Source organism: Diospyros lotus, chromosome 8 (assembly GCF_014633365.1).
Source record: "Diospyros lotus cultivar Yz01 chromosome 8, ASM1463336v1, whole genome shotgun sequence".
NCBI lineage: Eukaryota > Viridiplantae > Streptophyta > Magnoliopsida > Ericales > Ebenaceae > Diospyros > Diospyros lotus.
Window position 1 is genome coordinate 38,645,681 of NC_068345.1, and position 21,128 is coordinate 38,666,808.

General features: G+C 38.4%; 1 protein-coding gene across 2 annotated transcripts; it reads left to right on the forward strand.

The window, feature by feature from the left end:
• The first annotated feature begins 992 nt into the window (after window positions 1–992).
• On the forward strand, window positions 993–20,697 carry LOC127808233 (uncharacterized). 2 transcript variants are annotated; one of them, XM_052346676.1, is made up of 6 exons: window positions 993–1,262; window positions 5,603–5,755; window positions 17,465–18,143; window positions 18,230–18,304; window positions 19,193–19,353; window positions 20,257–20,697. In XM_052346676.1, the coding sequence occupies exons 2-6, from the start codon at window positions 5,684–5,686 to the stop codon at window positions 20,407–20,409; spliced, it is 1,140 nt and encodes a 379-aa protein (XP_052202636.1). In that variant the 5' UTR covers window positions 993–1,262; window positions 5,603–5,683; the 3' UTR covers window positions 20,410–20,697. The 2 variants fall into 2 exon arrangements, with proteins under 2 accessions (XP_052202636.1, XP_052202635.1); XM_052346675.1 differs by having other exon boundaries at window positions 994–1,262; window positions 5,603–5,776.
• Window positions 20,698–21,128: the final 431 nt, after the last annotated feature.

Here is a 21,128-nt window from a genome sequence, read left to right on the forward strand (position 1 = left end):
AAACTTTTAAAATCTCATATTAGACACCTATACTTTGAAAAAGTAAAATGATTAAACAGCTTAACAAAATAAGTATTTAAATAAGTGAAAACACGTACTAATGAGCACGTGAAACATAGCTATTATTATAGCAGATTTATATATATGTGTGTATATATATATATATATATAATTAATCGATCAGAGCAACAATAAATTTAATTGACTAGAGCAACAGTGGATTTATAGGATCTATCGGAGCAATAGTGGATTTATATATATACCTATATATATAGACACACCTATAATTGATTTACTACAATAAAAAATGATTGTTGAGAACAACGATGAGAACCAAACGACGACGATCTTGATCAGTTCGATGACATACTTAATAGATTCTGACGTTTTGGTACAAGAACAACAACAAGCTCGACTAAGGTGGAAATGATGACAGGGACAATAAAGGGAACGACAAGCGAGAATAGTTGGTTGGACGGTCTGCAAAGTAAAGAAAAATAATAAAAAAATTTAAAACCCTTGTGCATACATTTTATTTTCATTATTTTTCCTAATTATTGTTTGTTGAGATATTTAATAATTTTATTTTTTTAAAGCACGTGTCTGGAAAATTTTAAAAGTTTAGAGTGTCTTAACACTTTTTTGATAAAGTAAAAGAGTATATTTATATCTTTGCCCTTTATATTTTACATATATTAGCATTATGCATGATGTGATATAAATGAGTCACAAATTATTTATTCTCTTTTAATTTCTAAGAAATTTTATGTGGCACAATACTAATGGTATAAATTTTTTTATTTAATACTGTTTTGCTATTTCTATATTTTGCTTACAGATATTTCTACATATAATATAAAATAATATTAATGAATTCAGAAATTCACATATTAATGTTATTATCTAAAAAAACAAATAATATTGATTTTCAAAAAATCCCGAAAAATAATGCTCTTCCTTTCCTGATCAGAACGGCCCATTATACTGCGCTCCGGAACAGCAGTTCCACTCCAACCCTGCTTGTGAACTCTCTCTCTCTCTCTCTCTCTCTCTCTCAGTCTCCGTTTACTTCTTTAACTTTACCCACTCCTCCTACGCCTCGAACTCTTCTGCTTTTTGGACCCTTTCAATCCATCAGCAAGTACACACATATATATACCTCCATAATTTTCTTGCTCTCGGTTCACTGCGGCTGTAGTTTTTTGGGTTCACTGATTGATCATCGGAATTTTCTCCAAGGTTTCGCTTCTGGGTTCAAATTTGTAAGTCCTCAAACTTCGGTATTATGGGTTTTCGGTCTATGATTTACCATTTTGGTTGTGCCTTTTTTTTTTTTCACGACGATCGAGTGAAATTTGGCTTGTTTGAGACATTTAGCTTTCATGATCGCTTTGTTAAACCTAGTTATGCCCGGGTCTGGTTGATACTCTAGAGGGTTCATGTTTGTGGTTTATGGATAAGTGGTAGATGTCTGAAATTAACGAAGTTCCTTTTCTTTTACTTGTTTTAGGGTAATGCTATAAAGAAATATTTTTGTTTGGAAATTTTCTGTAAGGATATTGTTTTCCAGTACTTTAGTAGTTGAAAACTCCAGGGCATGGGAGAATCTTTACTAAAACCCTGTAGTGTTTATGAGAAGATTTCTTTCGACACTGATTTTTGGTTAAAACTTTTACCGCCAGTTTGTTTCCTGACTCTTGATTAAATTGGAAGTTTTGGCTTTGATTTGAATTGGGAAAGTGTTAAGTATTTGTCATGCATTCCACGATTAGTACTAGTTTTTATGGCTGTATGAGCATTGGTATTGTGAAGTTCTTTACCTTTGTATTACACTTGTTAATTGAATTTGGGAAGTGTTGGCAAGGTAAGGTTAATTTAATCAAAACTGGCATATTTCATGGTAAAAAGTAATAAATGCTGAATTCATAATCATTGTTTCAGGAGAAGTGTGTTCAGAACATGATGAATATTTGGTCGCAAAATCTACAGACATTGAATTTGATAAAATATGGATCTTGTTTGTCAACTATCAAATTAGGTCACTTATTTCCTTTGCCAGGTCTTCATAGTTATTACTGGCACTTAAAAAGGTCTACTATTGCAACTTAGATTACAATAATACAACTAAATTAGAAAGAGTGTCATGGGCAATCCTGCAAAAGGAGAAGACGGAAATTTAGCACCCAGATAACCTGGAGTGTGGACAATGAGATAAGGAAGCCACCAGGTGATGATAACAATTGGAGATTTATGGTCAAATTTGGAAGGACTAGGCAGACGAAATCAACTTTGCAGAAGATTGTGTGTTCCTTCTTTTGGTTGAAGAATATGATCAGGGCATCTGGATCCTCATATCCAAAGGAACTCGTGTCATGCTTACTGCCATGGGACAAACTGGGTCTTGAATTCAAATAAGTCCTGGATGCCCAATTCATGAATCAAGCAATTGAACTATAGAAAGCAACTATTGCTTAATGTATCCAAGGATGACCTCACCCTTTGTCAGTTTGAGCATTTAGTCATGTGCACGTGATTCATCTTTGCAAAATGAACTCCCACAAAAATCTATTCTTTATTTATACATTTCAACTTTCAGTATGTGATCAGCTTGAGTGAAGGCACAATGAGTGTACATCTTCAAATTTATGTTGTTTAAACCTTTGAATTAGATTTTTGTAGAGAGGATGTTGTCATTTTAATACAAAAAAGACTAGGAAGGATGAATGAGAATTGGGAATCCTTAAGAAAATTTTGCAAAGTTCTGGCCCCATGTGGGGTACTGGTGATTGGGGCCACAGTGAGCAATGTACCTCTTCCTAGGCTAGCCATTGACCAAATGTTTAAAGGATGATAGAAATGTGAGACTGAATGTGGAGAATGGAATGGAGAAGGACAGACAAACCAAATGTGGAGAGAAATGGCTAATGCCTTGAGAAACACAGCAAAAGTAGTGCTTGGAGAGACAAATGGTAGAGCCCCTAACCTTAAGGAGTCTTGGTGGTGGAATGAAGAAGTGCAATTGAAAATTAAAAATAAGAAAAATTGCTGTATATCAGTGCAACAATGAAGAAAATAAAAAAAATTATAAAGAATAAAAAAAGGTAGCAAAAAAAGCTGTTAGTGAAACAAGGTCAAAAGCATACGAGAATCTATATAAATGACTTGATACAAAAGATGGAGAAATGGATATATATAAATTAGCTAAAGCAAGAGAAAGAAAAACAAGGGATTTAAATCAAGTGAAATGCATAAAAGATGAAAATCAAAATGTATTAGTGAATGAGGGAGCGATTAAGGAGAGATGGAATGAGTATTGCACAAAATTATTCAATGATGATGGCGACACAAGAGTTAGGTTGGGACATCTTAGTAACTCCGAAGGGAACGTGAGCTATACATTTTATCGACGCATAAGTCCAAATGAAATAAGGTAAGCATTAAAAAAGATGAAAAATCATAAGGCAGTGGGACCGGATAATATACCAATAGAAGCATGGAAATGCATGGGAGAAGAGGGTATCTCTTGGCTAACGAAATTATTTAACGCGATTCTTAAATAAAAAAAGATGCTAGATGAGTGGAGGAAGAGTACTTTGGTCCCTATATATAAGAATAAAAGAGATGTTCAAAACTGTGAAAATTACAGAGGAATTAAGTTAATGAGCCATACCATGAAACTTTGGGAGAGAGTAATAGAGCAGAGGCTCAGAAAAGAAACAGAGGTCTTAGAAAATCAGTTTGGTTTCATGCCCGGTAGGTTAACAATGGAAGTTATATACCTATTGAGGCGTCTAATGGAAAGGTATCGGGATTATCAGAAGGACCTACATATGGTATTTATAGATCTAGAAAAGGCCTATGATAGGGTCCCTAGAGAAGTATTATGGAGGGTTCTAGAGAAGAAAGGAGTCCGAATAGCCTATATACAAGCCCTTAAGGACATGTATCATGGTGCAGAGACAAGGGTTAGAACATGCGGAGGGGATACTGAACCGTTTAAAATTACAATAGGATTGCATCAAGGTTCTGCACTAAGTCCATACTTATTTGCTTTAGTAATGGATGAACTCATTAAAGATATTCAGACAGAGGTGCCATGGTGTATGCTATTTGCAGACGACATAGTGTTGGTGGATGAAACAAAAGAAGGAGTGAACACTAAACTTGAGTTATGGAGAAACAATTTAGAATCTAAGAGATTTAAATTAAGTAGAAAGAAAATAGAATATATGAAATGTAAATTTAGTAAGAATGCAAGAGTGGAGGATGTTATAATAAAATTGGAAGACCAAATCTTACAAATAAAAGACCATTTTTGATATTTGGGATCAGTGATTCAAAAAGATGGAGAAATTCACGAGGATGTCACACATAGAATTAAGGCAGGTTGGTTAAAATGGAGAAATGCATCGGGGGAGTTATGTGATGGTAAAATCCCATTAAAATTGAAAGGAAAATTCTATAGGACAGCTATAAGACCAGTTTTGTTGTACGGCTCAGAATGTTGGGTAGTCAAATACCAACATGAGCAAAAGACGAGTGTAGCGGAGATGAGGATGTTAAGATGGATGTGCGGTCATACAAGAAAAGATAAAATTAGAAATGAAGTTATTCGTAATAAGATAGGAGTAGTGCCAATAGAGGAGAAGATGAGAGAGACTAGACTAAGATGGTTTGATCATGTGAGAAGGAGACCAAGAGACACTCTTGTGAAGAGAGTTGATGAAATGGAACAATTAATCAAAAAAAGAGGTAGAGGCAGACTTAAGAAGACTTTGAGGGAGACATTAAAGTTTGATATGAAGTGTATGGATCTCAATGAAGATATGACAAAAGATAGAAATATATGGAAGTCTAGAATTCATGTAGCCGACCCCATATAGTGGGATAAAGGCTGGATATGTTGTTAAATAACATGTTTGCTGCAATTTATGATTGATGGTTTTAGTTCATTGTGGCTGGCAACTCATTCAAGTTTATGATGCTGCTGCCTTTTGTGAAAACATTTTACTTTTGTTTATTTATTTGTTAATTTATTCCTCAATCTGATATTTTCAGTTTGAGTCTTCTTCTTTTTTTTGCTAAGATACCAACTCTGCTTTTTTAGCAGTGAATGGAAAATGTTTTTTGTTATTAAGTACAGGTAATATGAAATAGAGATGATTGGAAAGGTAGACGTTACCTTGTGGTTGTTGTTGTAGGTATGGATGATATAAAAAACTCACTTTGAACCACATGGAGACAAATGCTGTCATAATATTTGATGCACTGTACTTTGTGATTAGAAAACTTATGCTCAATGGCAGGCATTCGTATCTAGTTTTGTAACTCTAACATATGTATATTACATGTGTTTTTATGTGTGTGAAGGAAGATATAATTTTGTTCTAAGTCATTATACAGTTATTTCATGCCATATTAAAAGTCTTTCTGATTAGTTTTGGCATTAGTTATTTCAAATTTCATGTTCTTTTGCTAAGTTAGAATAATCCAGCAATCTTGTCTCATGCCATATTATTTATGTGAGTATTCATCAAGTGGGATAAAGGCTGGATATGTTGTTGTTTATTCATCAAGTGATTGATTAAACTGAATCCTGCAGGTATTACACTCTTTCAGGGGTTGGCAAAAGAATTACACTTTTATTCTCACCTATGCTTTGACTTTGGTGTTTACATTAAGTATGGACTTCAACTATGACAGAATGGCGTGGGTTGCCGATGTACGCCAAAAGTTTGAAACTTTATGCTTGGAGGTAAATGGTGTCTTGCATGAGGTATTGTGTACATATTCCCCTTCAAAACCCCTGTACATTGTTATTCTTTGATAATTTTATAGTTGTTTACTACTGATCTTTCTGAAAGGAAAATGCTCAATGATTTTCTTAATCTGGATATTCTCTTGATCTATGAATCCATGAATGATTCTTTCTGTATTTTCTTAACTTTTAATGTTTTCGGTTGGGTCCTTCAAGATTAACCGAGTTATACTTCAAAATGGATCCTTTTTTTTCTTCAAACCTTTTTCAGAATGATGGTCTAAAAAGTAAAAACCTCTTCCACATTCCCCTTCTTGAGTCACTCCCTATTTCATACATGGCCATTGATATTATATGCCCTTTAGACTGATTTAATTAAAAGGGTGGTCCTTACTGCACGAGGCTTCCTTCTATATGAGGGTCAGGGGAGGGTCCTTTTGCAAAGAGGCTGTTTCTACAACTCAAACCTGTGACCTTCCTGTCACAAAGGAGCCTCTTAGACTCGTTTGACTGTCTAAAAGAAATCTGATTCTGTCTGGCCTTTTGCTTGGTAGGAAATGTTTAAACAATGCTCTAGTTTGAATATGTTTACTGTTGCTTATCCTGCTTCCATTTTGAAAACAAGATGCTTCTGCGGGTTAGTAACAAGTCTTCATGTCACATGCATAAATTTCTATTTGATGCATAATGTTGTATGCTAATGTTTAAATACTAAATGCCATTTTATTCTATTGTAATAAAAGAATTTGTAAACCCAAATCCCTCTCCAATCACTCACTATTCAACCCTCAAGAAAGACAGAATTCCCTCACACGTAAAAGATGAACACCAGAACAAGAATAAAAGAATAGAAACAAGATCACACACTCACAAAGGGACACCGGGATTTATATTGGTTTGGAACTCCTTAAAGGAGAACCTATGTCCAGACTGTATGGGGCTTTCTTTCACTATCTTGAATAAGGAAACAATTACAACTGTACCGCAGTCACAGCTCTATGGATCAAGCTATCCTCACAGAGATTATAAAGTATTTTGACTTTCCTCTCCAGTAGTACAAAATCGCTCAAGATACAAAATGAAAGACATCATAAATAAAGAAACTCCCTCAGCCCTCTATTTATAAACCATAGGGGCAAGAATTACAATATAACTTCCGAACTAACCCAACTGGTAGTTACCGTTACGTTAATAGTCTTTAAGACAACCCTTTTAAAGCTCCTTTCTTGACCTCTTTCTTATATCCGAATCTTAAGTTTAATCTCTAGGCAAAACTTTAACAAATTCTCCACCATTTTGCAAATGATTAGACTCCACCAGGATAGATGTCTGCCACCTTCTTTACCTGCCCTGTTCTTCTGATCTAGCCTCTTGAATCACCTGAAGAAGCTTCAAACAACATTTTAGCTTTGTAATAGGAACAAATTTAGTGAACATGTTTGTAGCATTATCATCACTTGCAACTTTAATTAAATTTATCTCATTTTTATCTAATATTTCCCTAATAAAGTGGTGACGAACATTAATATACTTCGTCCTTTCGTGATGAGCCTGATTCTTGGACAAGTGTATGGCACTTTGACTATCACACATTAAAGTAGCATCCACGACAGTCCATAGGAGTTCACTGACTAAGCCCTTTAGCCATATAGCCTCTTTTGTAGCTTCTGATATTGCTATATATTCAGCTCCTGTTGTAGATAAAGCCACCACATGTTGGAGGCTTGATTTCCAAGTGATAGTTGAGTTCCACAACCTAAAGACATATCCAGTTGTGGATCTCCTTTTATCCAAGTCAGCAGCATAATCAACATCCGAATATCTTAGGATGCTTGCTAAATCTCCTACTTTTGCTCCACCATAGGACAAAATCATGCTACTAGACCCCTTTAGATACCTAATTACCCACTTCACAGCATACCGGTGAACTTTTCCTGGTTTGGACATAAACCTGCTCACAACACTCAATGCATGAGCCAAATCTGGCCTTCTGCGCACCATGCTGTATATTAAACTACCCACAACGCTAGAGTAGGGAATATCACTCATCTCCTTCTCACTTTTCTCATCCTTAGGTGACTGATCCGAGGACAATTTGAAGTGTTGGGCAAATGGCACAATTAGCCCCTACCATTCTAAACCTTTTAATGAGCTTTTCTAGATAGGATTTTTTAGATAAGTATAGTTTTCTCTGCTGTTTATTTCTAGTGATCTCTATCCCTAGAATTTTCTTTGCTTCCCCTAGTTCCTTCATCTCAAATTTAGATTTTAGTTTCAGTTTTTGTTACTGAATCTTTTGTTCGGATTGACTAGCTATGAGCATGTCATCCACATAGAGTAGTAGGTAAATAGAAACACTAGGTGAAATATGTTTAAAATAGGCACAACAATCATAAGAACTTCTAAGATACCCTTGTTTTATCATTACTGTATTGTCAGGTCTCGAGGGACTGACTTAGGAATTTAGAGAGTGGAAGGGAGAAAACAGAAAGAATAAGGGAGGAGTAAGGAAGTAGAGAGAGAGAATTCAATGGAATAGTGATAATATTTCTCAATGCCATTAACGGAAGGGAGAGAATCCTTATATAGCTGGGATTCTCTCTCACAAGCTATAATAGATTACAGCTATAGGGAATGTACAAGTTTGAATAATAGCAACAAACTTTGTACTACTCCCTCAGCAGCTAACTAACTCTTGCCTAACTCGTCCCTCACTTACATTTTATTACAAAATCACCCTTATACCCCCACGGTACATGACATTACGCCGCCCATCAAAACATTTCTTGTCCACAAGAAATATGGAGAAGGCTGGCCACTCGCGGAAACTGGTTCAGAATGTCCGGCAGATACTCCCACGTGTTATCTTTGAAGTGATGATCAGTCCATTTGATGAGGACTTGAGTAATTGGCGCACCTTGTCTGTAAATTACTCTTTTATCCAGTATAGCTATAGGTTCCCGGAGAGGAGCTTCAATGTGGGGAAGGTTTGGTAGGATAGAGCTTGCTGGTTGTGCCCCTACTGCTTTCTTGAGAAGGGAGACATGAAAAACTGGGTGTATATTGGATCCCTCTGGTAATTGCAAACGGTAAGCTACTGATCCTATTCTTGCAATCACTGGAAAAGGTCCATAGAACTTTGGATGCAATTTAGAGCTGGGATTGGGAAGTAGTGACCTTAGGTGTCCTGGTTTCAGCTTAAGATACACAACATCACCAACCTGGAATTCTCTTTCACTCCTCCTTTTGTCAGCAAATTGTTTCATCCGATTTTGAGAAGTAGCCAACTCTTCCTTAATCTCCTGCTAAGCTTGCTGCCGTTGCTGTAAGTATACGTCTAGGGATGCCACTGTTGAGTGATCAGCCAATGCTGGTAGAAGTGGGGGTTTGTAACCATAAAGGGCTTCAAATGGGGATCGTTTGATGGTTGAATGGTGGCTGGAATTATACCACCATTGGGCCAGTGGAAGCCATTTGTGCCAGGTCTTGGGTTGAAGGAAACAAACACACCGGAGATACATTTCTAAACACTGATTAACCCTTTCGGTTTGTCCATCAGATTCTGGGTGGTATGCACTAGACATCTTCAGTTTTACTCCCAGCAACCCCATCAATTTCTTCCACAGCCGGCTAGTAAAGATTTTATCTCGGTCAGAAACTGTGGCTTTGGGTGTTCCATGCAGTTTCAGTACTTGGTCTAGGAATATTTTGGCAACCTCCTGGGCAGTATATGGATGAATCAGTTCCATAAAGTGCCCATATTTGGTAAAACGATCCACAACTACCATGACGCAGTCTCGGCCTTCTGATTTTGGCAATCCTTCTATAAAATCCATTGAAATATCTTCCCATGGCCCCCCAGGTATATTTAGGGGTTGAAGTAATCCAGGTGGCGCTACATTTTCTGGTTTGCACCGCCTACAAGTGTCACACCTAATCACAAACTCCATAACATCCTTCTTGAGTCCTGGCCACCGAAAGAGTTGCCTAACTCGATGATAGGTGTTCACAATACCCGAGTGTCCCCCTAGAGGAGAGGCGTGGAGTGCCTCTATAATTCTCTTTTTTAGAGCTTCCTCTTCCCCAATCACCAACTTCCCTTGGTGTCTAATCATCCCATTACTCAAAGTGTAAATAAAGGATCCACGGCCAGCTGCTGTAAAAGTTCTCGGGTTTTATCACTTGAGAGATAACTAGCAGCGATTTCTTGGCACCATTCTGGAACAATGGTTGAAATGGCTGCTGTACTTCCCTCTTCAAGACATCTGGATAGAGCATCGGCTGCAAGATTTTCTTTCCCCTTCCTATATTGGATTACATAATTCAAACCCATGAGCTTAGTCATCCCTTTGCGTTGTAGTTGAGTATGCAACTTTTGTTGTAACAAGAATTTGAGGCTCTCATGGTCAGTCTTGATTACAAAGCTTCCTCCCTCAAGATAATGTCGCCATCTTTCCACCGCCATTAGCACTGCCAACAGTTCTTTCTCATATATGCTCAATCCGAGATGTCTTGGAGCAAGGGCTTGACTGAGGAAGGCTATGGGTCTGCCGTCCTGAACTAGGACTGCTCCAACCCCATTGTTGCTGGCGTCAGTTTCTAAAATGAACGGTTTGTTAAAATCAGGTAATCCTAGAGTGGGTACTTCACCCATAGCCTGCTTAAGTTTGCAGAAAGCCTCCTCAGCCGTATCATCCCACTTGAATCCATCTTTCTTCAGTAGGTTAGTGAGAGGCCGACTGATTATACCATAACCTTTAACGAACCGGCGATAGTATCCGGTTAACCCTAGGAATCCTCTCAACCCCTTCACATTTTGAGGCCGAGGCCAATTTACCATGGTAGTGACCTTACTTGGATCTGTGCTTACCCCTGAACCGGAAATAATATGCCCAAGGTACTCAACCTGTTGCTTGGCAAAAGTACACTTTGACTCCTTAACATATAGCTTATTGATTCTAAGGACTTCAAAAGTGATTTTCAGGTGGCTTAGGTGTTGTGCAAAGGAGGGACTGTAAATTAGAATGTCATCAAAGAATACTAGGATGAATTTGCGCAAATATGGTTCGAAAATTTTGTTCATTAACGCTTGAAAAGTTGCGGGAGCGTTAGTTAGGCCAAAGGGCATTACAAGGAATTCATAATGCCCTTGATGAGTGGTAAAAGCTGTCTTAGGAATGTCTGTAGGCCGCATCCTAATTTGGTGATAGCCTGATCGGAGATCTAACTTGGTAAAAACTGAAGCATTGGTTAGTTCATCAAGGAGATCTTCCACAATTGGGATGGGAAACTTGTTCTTGATGGTCATAGCATTAAGTTGACGGTAATCAACACAAAACCTCCATGACCCATCCTTTTTTTTAACAAGCAAGACAGGTGATGCAAATGGGCTATGGCTAGTTTGGATAATGGACTTCTTTAGCATATCTGTTATGAGTTTTTCTATTTCAGTCTTTTGTCTGGGTGGGTAACGATATGCTCTTAGGTTTACTGATTCAGTATTTGGCTTCAGATTAATGGCATGGTCATAGGGTCGCTCGGGAGGTAAGGAACTTGGTTCAGAAAAGAGGTCCTTATAATCAATTAGCAGTATGTTAAGCGAGTCAAGTTCATGTACCTGCCATGGTCTATGGGTGGTGCTGCTCAGTGTGCGCACCCGCTGAAGTTCCTCTCCTTCCTCCCCGAGGGTAACAACCATGGTATGGATAGAAAATAGATGAGCCACCTGTGATAACTTGCTCTTGAGTATCCTTTGTAACCTCTTACCCGAGATAATTTTGCATACTCCCACCTCCGATTTGCTTGTTAGGATCTTCTTGCTGCCATCTTTCTCGAAAGTCACTTCCATTTTGTTGAAATCGAAACTGATTGGACTGACTCCCTTCATCCAATCCACCCCCAGCACTACATCACAGCCTCCTAGCTTGAGCAACCTCAAATCAGTTGAAAATTTTTCTCCATTCATCTCCCAATGGAAATCCCTACAGGCGGACTGACTCAACACCTTGCTGCCGTTCGCTACTGTGACCGACCATGGCAGTGAAGGACTGACCTTACATCCCAATTTTCTTGCCACAGCTTCATCCAAGAAGCTATGAGTACTCCCACTATCGATGAGGACCATAATCGGATTGCTATTGACCTTTCCTTCAACCTTGATAACCTTACTATGGTTAACCCCCTTCAAAGCATGCAGCGAAATCTCTCCTTGGTCCTCCTTCTCATTTTCCGAAAGTTCTTCTTCTTCCTCCTTGTCCTCGTCTTCCCCTTCCAACAACAGTAGTTGCCTCTTGCACTTGTGGCCTACGAAATATTTGTCTCCACATTTGTAGCATAGGCCAGCTACGCGCCTCTGCTCCATCAGACTTCCTCCTTGGGTGGAAGTGGAGTTATTGGCCAGTAGAGCCAATACACCTCTTCCTTGGAACCCTCCTTCTCTGGGTGGCAACCTATTTCCAGCTTGCCAACCTCCCGTGATCACCCCTTTCGCCGAATTCCTTTGTTTCTTGGTCATGGCATCAACGATCATCTCCTGTAACCTTGCACTCTCGGCTGCCTGTTTCACCGAGTGCGGTTGCATCATCTTCACCATGGGTCTAACTTCATCCCCTAGACCACTGATGAAGCTCGAGACGTAATATTCCTCGGAAAGCTGAGGATTATGTATCATCATCAGCGATCTAAGCTCCTCGAATTTTTGCTGATATACCCGTATCGTTCCTTCTTGTTTGAGTTTGTTAAACTCTTCGATAATGTCCCGCATGCACTTATCTCCGAACCTTATACACAAATCTTCTACGAACACACTCCAAGGGCTCCCTTCCTTGACCGCGAGCCACCCTTGATACCAAGCATCTCCCGTATCATTCAGGTAAGCTGAAGCCATGGTGACTTTCTGCTGTTCTAGAATTTGATATAGGGAGAATACTCGTTCGCACCTTCTCGACCACCACCTCGGATTCTCTCCTTCAAATAAAGGAATCTCAAGCTTCAGTGTGGGATAGTTCGGATGGTGTCGATGGGTCGTTACTCCCGGTCTCCGTTCCCTTACATTTTCTCCCATTGTGTCCGTATTGAACTCGAACTCCGACACTCCTCCTGGTCGAGGTTCTACCCCTACTCCTGGAAATATGGGCTCTGTCTGGTCTCGCGGAGGAAATTCAGGAGATAGCCTCAATGGCTGCTGTTGAGTGAACATTCGCACGATCATTTGCATTTGTTCCATCATTTGCTCCCGAAAGAGAGTGTTCTGCTCACGACTCTCCATCCTCCAACGTTCCATTGCCTGGTCGATTCTGGAATCGACTCCCGCTCCAATCGATAGTTCCAGTGATGCCACTCGGTTCTGTACCTCCGCTGTGGCTATCGTCGTCTGTTGTAGCTGTGTTTCCATCTGCTTCATTCTTGTCCCGTCTGCCATGGTGGTTGCTCGACGCCCAAGAAGGATGCTCTGATACCAGAATATTAGGTCTCGAGGGACTGACTTAGGAATTTAGAGAGTGGAAGGGAGAAAACAGAAAGAATAAGGGAGGAGTAAGGAAGTAGAGAGAGAGAATTCAATGGAATAGTGATAATATTTCTCAATGCCATTAACGGAAGGGAGAGAATCCTTATATAGTTGGGATTCTCTCTCACAAGCTGTAACAGATTACAGCTATAGGGAATGTACAAGTTTGAATAGCAGCAACAAACTTTGTACTACTCCCTCAGCAGCTAACTAACTCTTGCCTAACTCGTCCCTCACTTACATTTTATTACAAAATCACCCTTATACCCCCACGGTACATGACATGTATCAAATTTCCTATACCATTGTGTAGGAATAAATGCACAGCTCTCTCTATGACACTCGCACTTAGAATCTTAGACTACCAAAACCAAGAACCACTCAAGATACAAGTCTCACAACCTTATGCGATAGAACATGAACTGAAAACACAATACAAAAGATTTTGAACAGAAACAGTAAGCAAACACACACACACAACACTAGATTTTATGCTGGTTCAATCTTCTAATGAAACGTCCAGATTGCCCTGAGGCGCTATTTCCACTATCTTGATTGAAGAACAATAGGATTACATGCACTACAACTCTCCCACAATCTTATACCTAGAACTGTATAGAGTTTTCCAACCCAAGATTACAAAGATATCCTCTCTTTTCTCTCAAGTTGCCCTTGCGCATAGTCCTCACTCTTCTCACAAAACAGAACAATAGCCTAGAAAATGCCTCTCACTTGACCTCTATTTATACACCATAGAGGCAGTAAAAGACTTAACCGATAGTTACAACCAACTAACCAGTCTATTGCCACTAACTCACCCTTCTAGAAACAAGCCTTCTAGAATAATACAAGTGATATACAAATGCAACTCATTGATATTACAACAGAAAACCCTCCCGAGAGAATCTAAAGCTAATCTAATACATGTGATTACAACACATTGTCTTAGATATTGCTTAAGCCCATATAGTGATTTCTTAAGCAAACATACTTTCTAGATTCAAATCCTTTAGGTTGGTCCATCAATATCCTCTCATCTAGGTCTCCTTGAAGGAACGCTGTGGTTACATCCATTTTGTTCTAATTTTATTTTTAAGTTTAAATGAGCTATAATGGCCAGCAACACTCTAATTGAGGTATGTCTCATAACAGATGAGAATAACTCATTGAAATCTATGCCTAGAACTTGAGTAAAACCTCTTGCAACCAACCTAACATTATACCTAGGTTTAGGGTTACCTCCAGCACCTTTCTTTATTTTGTAAAGCCATTTATAGCCTACTATTCGCTGTCCTTTTGGTTTATCAACTAGATCGCAGGTTTGGTTCTTCCTTAAGGATGCAATTTCTAACTTCATGGCCTCTATCCATTTTCTTGATTCTTTAGATGCCACTGCCTCTTCATAGGTAAGGGGCTCTTCTCCTACAATGTCTAATGCACTTGTTAGTGTATATGCCACTAGGTCTGAAAAACCATATCGCTAAGGAGGTCTTCGACTCCTTTTCTATCTATCCCTAGCCACACTATATCTACATGTGTTTGGCTGATCTCTTAGACTGGAGTCTATATCACTACCTTTCTCATATTGGTTTGAGTCCTGATCATGGGAATCTACCTGGACATTTTCAGTCACTTCCTGGTCTTTTTCAGACACTTCCTGGTCATTTTCAGACACTACACCTCTAATTTCCGCACCTATGGACTTATCATTTTCCCCTAAGTCTAGCTGGATTTCTTTATTTACTGATTTCATGGTTGAATCTTCATCAAATGTCACATTTCTTGTGACAATTGTTCTCGACCCTTCTAGTTCAATGTTCCATAATTTGTAACCTTTTACTTCGGTGGGATATCCTATGAATAGGCATTTCTTAGCCCTAGGTTCTAGCTTGCCTTGTTTCACATGAGCATAGGCTAAGCAACCAAATACCCTAAGATGGTCTAAACTTGACTTATGCCCTATCCACCTTTCGCAAGGGGTTTGAAATTCAATGGTAGCAGATGGTGACCAATTTATCACATAAGCTGTTGTTGATACCGCCTCCCCGCAGAATGATTTGGGCATATTTGTATGGAAAAACATGCATCTCACTCTTTCTAATGGAGTTCTATTCATTCTTTCAGCCAACTCGTTTTGCTTAGGGTTCTCTGGGGTTGTCAAGTGCCCAGTGTTCTAAAAGGTGCTAGGCGCTAGTCGGGCGGCAAGTTGTCGCCTAGCGCCTAGGCGGGGCCTAGGCGCCGCCTAGAAAATTTAATATTTTTTAATTTTTTTTCTTAATATATTCTTTGTTTCCTCCACTCCCTCAAATTTCAGCGCATTCTCACTCCCCCACCCACCCCACCCAAAATTTCACAACACTCTCTCTCTCTCAAACCTACCTCCTCTGAGCACATCGCTGCCCCCCCGCTATTGCCAATCGAACCGTCTGCCTCCTTCGATCACATCGTTGCCCCCCCCCCCCCCCCCCCCCCCAATGCCAATCAGACCGTCGCTGTGTCTCTCTTAAAGCTCCTAGATCTAACAGTTAGGGCATCTCTTGGGGAGGATTTTCTTTCTATTTTATTCTGCAATTCCTTAGAGTTTAGGGCCCCTATTACATCTTCTAGTGTTAGGGTATCTCTACCGTGTTTCAAGATATCAACAAAGGTCTCATATGATCTAGGTAAAGAGTGGAGCAAGACTAGAGCATTGTCCTCATCATCATACTTAACATCTATATTCTCAAGATTTAAGCAGAGTTTGTTAAACTCATCTACATGATCTTGAAGTTTTTGATTTTCATGCATTTTAAAAGTAAAAAACCTTGCCTTGAGATAGAGACGGCTGGATAGAGATTTTGTCATGTAGAGGCTCTCTAACTTGAACCAAATTTCTGCAATAGATTTCATCTTACATACCTCCCTTAGCACCTTGTCCCCGAGGCTTAGGATCAATGTGTTGAATACCTTCTTGAGTATCTCATTCTTCTGATCTTCTGTGTAAGTCTTAGGCATCTTAGCTTCTCCTTCCAGTGCCTCCTCAAGGCCAAGATTGTTGAGGAGGGCACTCATCTTCATCTTCCAAAGGGAAAAATCGTTTTGCCCATCAAATTTCTCAATATCGTTTGCCCATCAAATTTCTCAATATCGTACCTTGAGATGGATGAGGATGAAGCCATGACCGTGCCTATACCGTGTGTCTCTTCCCTTGAGTTTCTTGAAATCTTGAATGAGGAAGATGTTGGCTCTAATACCAGATTGTAAACCCAAATCTCTCTTCAATCACTCACTATTCAACCCTCAAGAAAGACAGAATTCCCTCACACGTAAAAGATGAACGCCAGAACAAGAATAAAAAAATAGAAACAAAATCACACACTCACAAAGAGACACTGGGATTTATCCCGATGTGGACTCCTTAAAGGAGAACATACGTCCAGACTGTATGGGGCTTTCTTTCACTATCTTAAATAAGGAAACAATTACACCTGTACCGCAGTCACAGCTCTATGGATCGAGCTATCATCACAGAGATTACAAAGTATTTTGACTTTCCTTTCTAGCAGTACAAAATCGCTCAAGATACAAAATGAAAGACATCATAAATAAAGAAACTCCCTCTGCCCTCTATTTATAAACCATAGGGGCGAGAATTACAACATAATTTCCTAACTAACCCAACTGGTAGTTACCGTTACATTAACAGTCTTTAAGACAGCCCTTTTAAAGCTCCTTTCTCGACCTCTTTCTTATATCCAAATCTTAAGTCTAATCTCTAGGCAAAACTTTAACATAATTATTTAAGAAATCTGAAACCATTGTGTCCTGGTGTTCTTGGTCATGAGAATTGGATGAACCCAGCAAGACATTTCCATACAAAAAAACACAGTGCATGAGACTTTAGTGGCTATATTTCTCACAGTAATATCAATTGCTCTACTGGGCAGGAACATTCAACATGCTAACTGATGGTTATTTATTTTCCTCAAGTTGTCCTTTTCATGATAAGCTGCTCTACTGTGACTTTGGCTTTTTGCTAGGTTATGATTAATTATTCTTCATTGTTGGTATTTTCTGTCTTTTGGTCTCCCTTTGTCGTTTTAACTAGTGATTGCATTATGAGGTTTATATATCTTGTACATTTATTCTCCTGATATGCATGTTATGTCAATTCATTTTGCTTATTGATATGTACTAAATGTTTTTGCTTTCCTGGACAGGAAACATTTAGAAATGTTGAGAACAAGTTGCAGTCTGTGGGTATCCATATTGAAAGCAAGTTGCAGGCAGTGGGTGCAAATATAAAAGAATTGTGCTCAGAATTTGTACATGATGTGCTTCCTGCTTTGCCATCAGATTCTGTGGAAGGGGAAGCTCCTGAATTATCTCCTCAACAAGATAAAGATATTGATTTTATAGATCCTGAAAACTCACTGCTTGATATTGAAGCTGGTTCTGACAAGGGAATTTGCAACAAAAACTCTTTGGTACACCCATCTGTTATGGAATCTATAGAAGGAGACAATTCTAATCCCTTGTCAAAGCAAAAGAGTGATACTGGTGTGCATGGAAAGTTGCACGAAGTGGAAGATCGAATAGTGGAGAAACCTTGTCCAACTGAGATTTCAGTAGCAACTGATATTGCTTTGGTAGATTCAACAACAGCATCAATATCTCATGAGGTCAACAGATTCAGTGGTGAAAGAAGGGATGTTCAAGTCAATTTGTCTTCACCAACATCTCTTGCAAGATGTGACTGCTGTGCAAAGGAATTGGAAGCTACTAACGTCATGAACGCCCTGCCATCGTCTAATTCCATTGTTGTAGTTGACTCCTGCAAGTGTAGAGTTTCAAATACTGGAGTTATTTTTGGTGATGGTTGCCCTCCAGCGTCAAATGGTAAATTTATGTGTCCCTTTCTTTGTTAACTTTATTTCTTTAATTTATGCCCTGATTTCTTACCTTTGTGACTGCATCTATGACAGACTCTTGTTGGGCTGGGCTTGAGCTGTCTAAAGTAGTTCCTGACTCAGAGGATTATGTGTCTGTTGCACATAATGGTGATATGGCATTTCTTTCTTTTCTTGTCTATTTAATTGTTTCCTTCCTCAAACTAGTTTCATTTTACTGCATATAGAGATAATATTTGCATTGCATGGCTTTGATACCCTTAAATGTTCTTTAAGAGCAGACAGATTGGGAACTAAGCAATTTGTCTCTGCCAGTGGCTTTTTTGAAATTTTACCATATTATTTGTTTATCTGTATATTTGTATTTTGCAGTTGGCCTTTATTTTACTGTTGAACACACTGTTAATTCATGTAATTGCAGAAGTCTTTGGCTTGTTTCTCTTGATGTTGGCCTTACTGAGGTCTACTGTGGAAATTCTTTCTTATTCCTTAATTTTTTTTGTTCCTTGCATGTTATCCTATAATCTTCTGTCTGAGATTCTCATAGGAATGTGAAAAGAAAACTGACTAAATGGAAAAACATGCTGAAAAGCAACTGAGGAGAACACAAGCCTCAAAGTTTTAGTTCTTGGTACAAGTCAACCTGCAAGGCTGCAACTACTTTGACCTTTCCTATTTGTTTTACAATTATACTTGGTGATAGTCAAGAGAAACAATTATAGAAGAAAGAACAAAAAAAATCCCCCCACCTCCTCCACATCCCTTGTGAGCAGCTTTTCCTTGTTGAGTGGGAGGGGAGCCAGGGGGAGTAGAACTGAAGTTCTTAAATGTATTATGGTCTAAGTACTATCCTCATCATTTTATTAGCCTATTTAAAGTTAAAATAAATGGCCAGCTTAGTAAAATGTTTTTTCTCTTTATCTGAGTCCTCATCACGTACCTGTTAATCATATGATATCTGTTCAATTATATAACAGTGAGACAAGTGAAAAGTTGATCATACTTGTTGACAACTTTCATTTTATGTTGGCTTTGAAGGCACAGAGGGTGCAGACAAGTCAACAGATGGTCTTGTAATTGAACTGGGTGTGGAAACCGTCCAATTTAATGAACTGGAGCTTGACGGGGGTTCTGATGCTGCAAATAGCAGTAAATTTTGTTTTGTCTGCCTCACTGCAGCAAAAAGTCAGCCTTACAAGGTGAGTTCCTCTCCTGTGAATTTAATGTTCTGCTTAATATTTGACACCTTTATTTGTTCATATTGCATATCTGCAATTTGATACTAAGGGAAAAATTGAAAATAGAAAATGGTATTTGATGTTGGAAAAGGTAACAAAAATTTGAAATTTTGTTCGTGAGTCCATTTTTATTCTTTTGGCTCATTTCATTTCCTTTTCTTCTCCCATCCCACTTCTTCTGAGGCCTCCCCATTTTCTTGCCAGCCTTCGCCAATGAACTCCCTCAGGCGCGTCATTTCCAATGTTGCCTTCTTCTCTGTTTGTCTATGACTATTTTTTCCTCCATATCTATTTCTCTCCCTTGCAAACAGAATCTGTCTCTTCTCCACTTCATCCCTTTTTTCTTTTTCCCTCGACCTAATTGAATCTGGGTCACGATCCCAAATATAGTCTGGGTTTACTGACACACCTAGATCTGGGTTCCAACCTCTACTAGAAGAAAAAAGAGGACAAAAAGTAAGTCAAATTTTCTAGGTCAACTGAATGTTTTAAATATTAATTAAATGTTAAATATCTTCAATCATCAGATAAAATAAAAAAATGTATCGAACAGTTGCTCAGTTTTTATTTTCAAAATTTTGAAGGAAAAAACAAAGTTATCAAACAACTTGTTGAGTTTTTATTTTTTTTAATTAAAATGAAAAATGAACACAGGAAAAGGTTAAAAATCGAAATGGAAAACAAAAATCTTGAAACTTTGTCAAAATGGTCCTAATATTTGAACATACTATCAGCATTTTATGGACTTCAGTAGCTTACATAATTAAACTTCAACAAGCTCATTGTTGTAATATTATTATGTATTACTAAGCTCTGTTCCTGGATGCACTTCAACTGCTTTATGATATCTTCTTTTACTTCCAGAAAAGAACATGCGAGCATCACCTGCATGGTTTTGAAGATCTTGATGCAGAATCAAGTGAACGGAGTCCAGAAAGTTCAGCTTCCAATGTGGATACAAGTACATTGGAGACTGCAGATCATGAGTTTTGTGATTCAGAATGGGAAATGATTTAGATATATTATCAGTTTCTTTGCAAATAATCAGGCAGTTGAGTTGTTTTGGCCTTTCTTATAAAGACTGGGATTATTACAATTATTAATAATCATGGAACCTTCTCTTTCTTTCTTTTTTCTTTCATATAAACCCATTGTGGTGGATTTAGCAGTGATGAGGATCCATGCATTTTCAGGCAGATGCATAACAGGTTCTGTAAATTGGAAGAGAGCCCTTGTGAATAAATCATGCTGTGTCCCCAATGATTTTGTTTTATCTTATACATTTTTCAGTGTTGCCTCTGGTTCTACCTAATGTATGGATTTGTGAAATGTCATTGTAGAAGCAGTAGATGAATTGGTGAGGTGCTGAATAGTGTTGAAAAGAGAGGACCTTATATGGGTATATTATTACTGTGAAATTCATCTTTTGCAGATGCATGGAAATTGAACAGGGAGAAGAACATTGTGAAATGCTTCAACACTAAACGGTATAACACCTGATGTTATAGAGATCTAGTATTATATAATATACTAGGACACATTTAATGTTTAAGAGGTATCGGTGTCTTTGGGTATTATACAAGTTTCCGTTCTAAATTCTAATGATAATTTTATAAGAACTTTTTAATGTATTATATATATTTGTTGATATCATGTTACCCTAAAAAAGTAAAATTATCATCAGATGCTACCACAAGCAACGGAGACAAAAGAGAGTGATTTGAAGTAGGAGAAGC

Bases quoted from the DNA above. Each gene is read 5' to 3' on its own strand.
- LOC127808233 (XM_052346675.1), top strand. From the start codon at position 5,684: ATGGACTTCAACTATGACAGAATGGCGTGGGTTGCCGATGTACGCCAA. The intron at 5,777-17,464 runs GTATTGTGTACA...TTTCCTGGACAG, and splicing joins TAAATGGTGTCTTGCATGAG to GAAACATTTAGAAATGTTGA. The intron at 19,354-20,256 runs GTGAGTTCCTCT...TTTTACTTCCAG, and splicing joins CAAAAAGTCAGCCTTACAAG to AAAAGAACATGCGAGCATCA.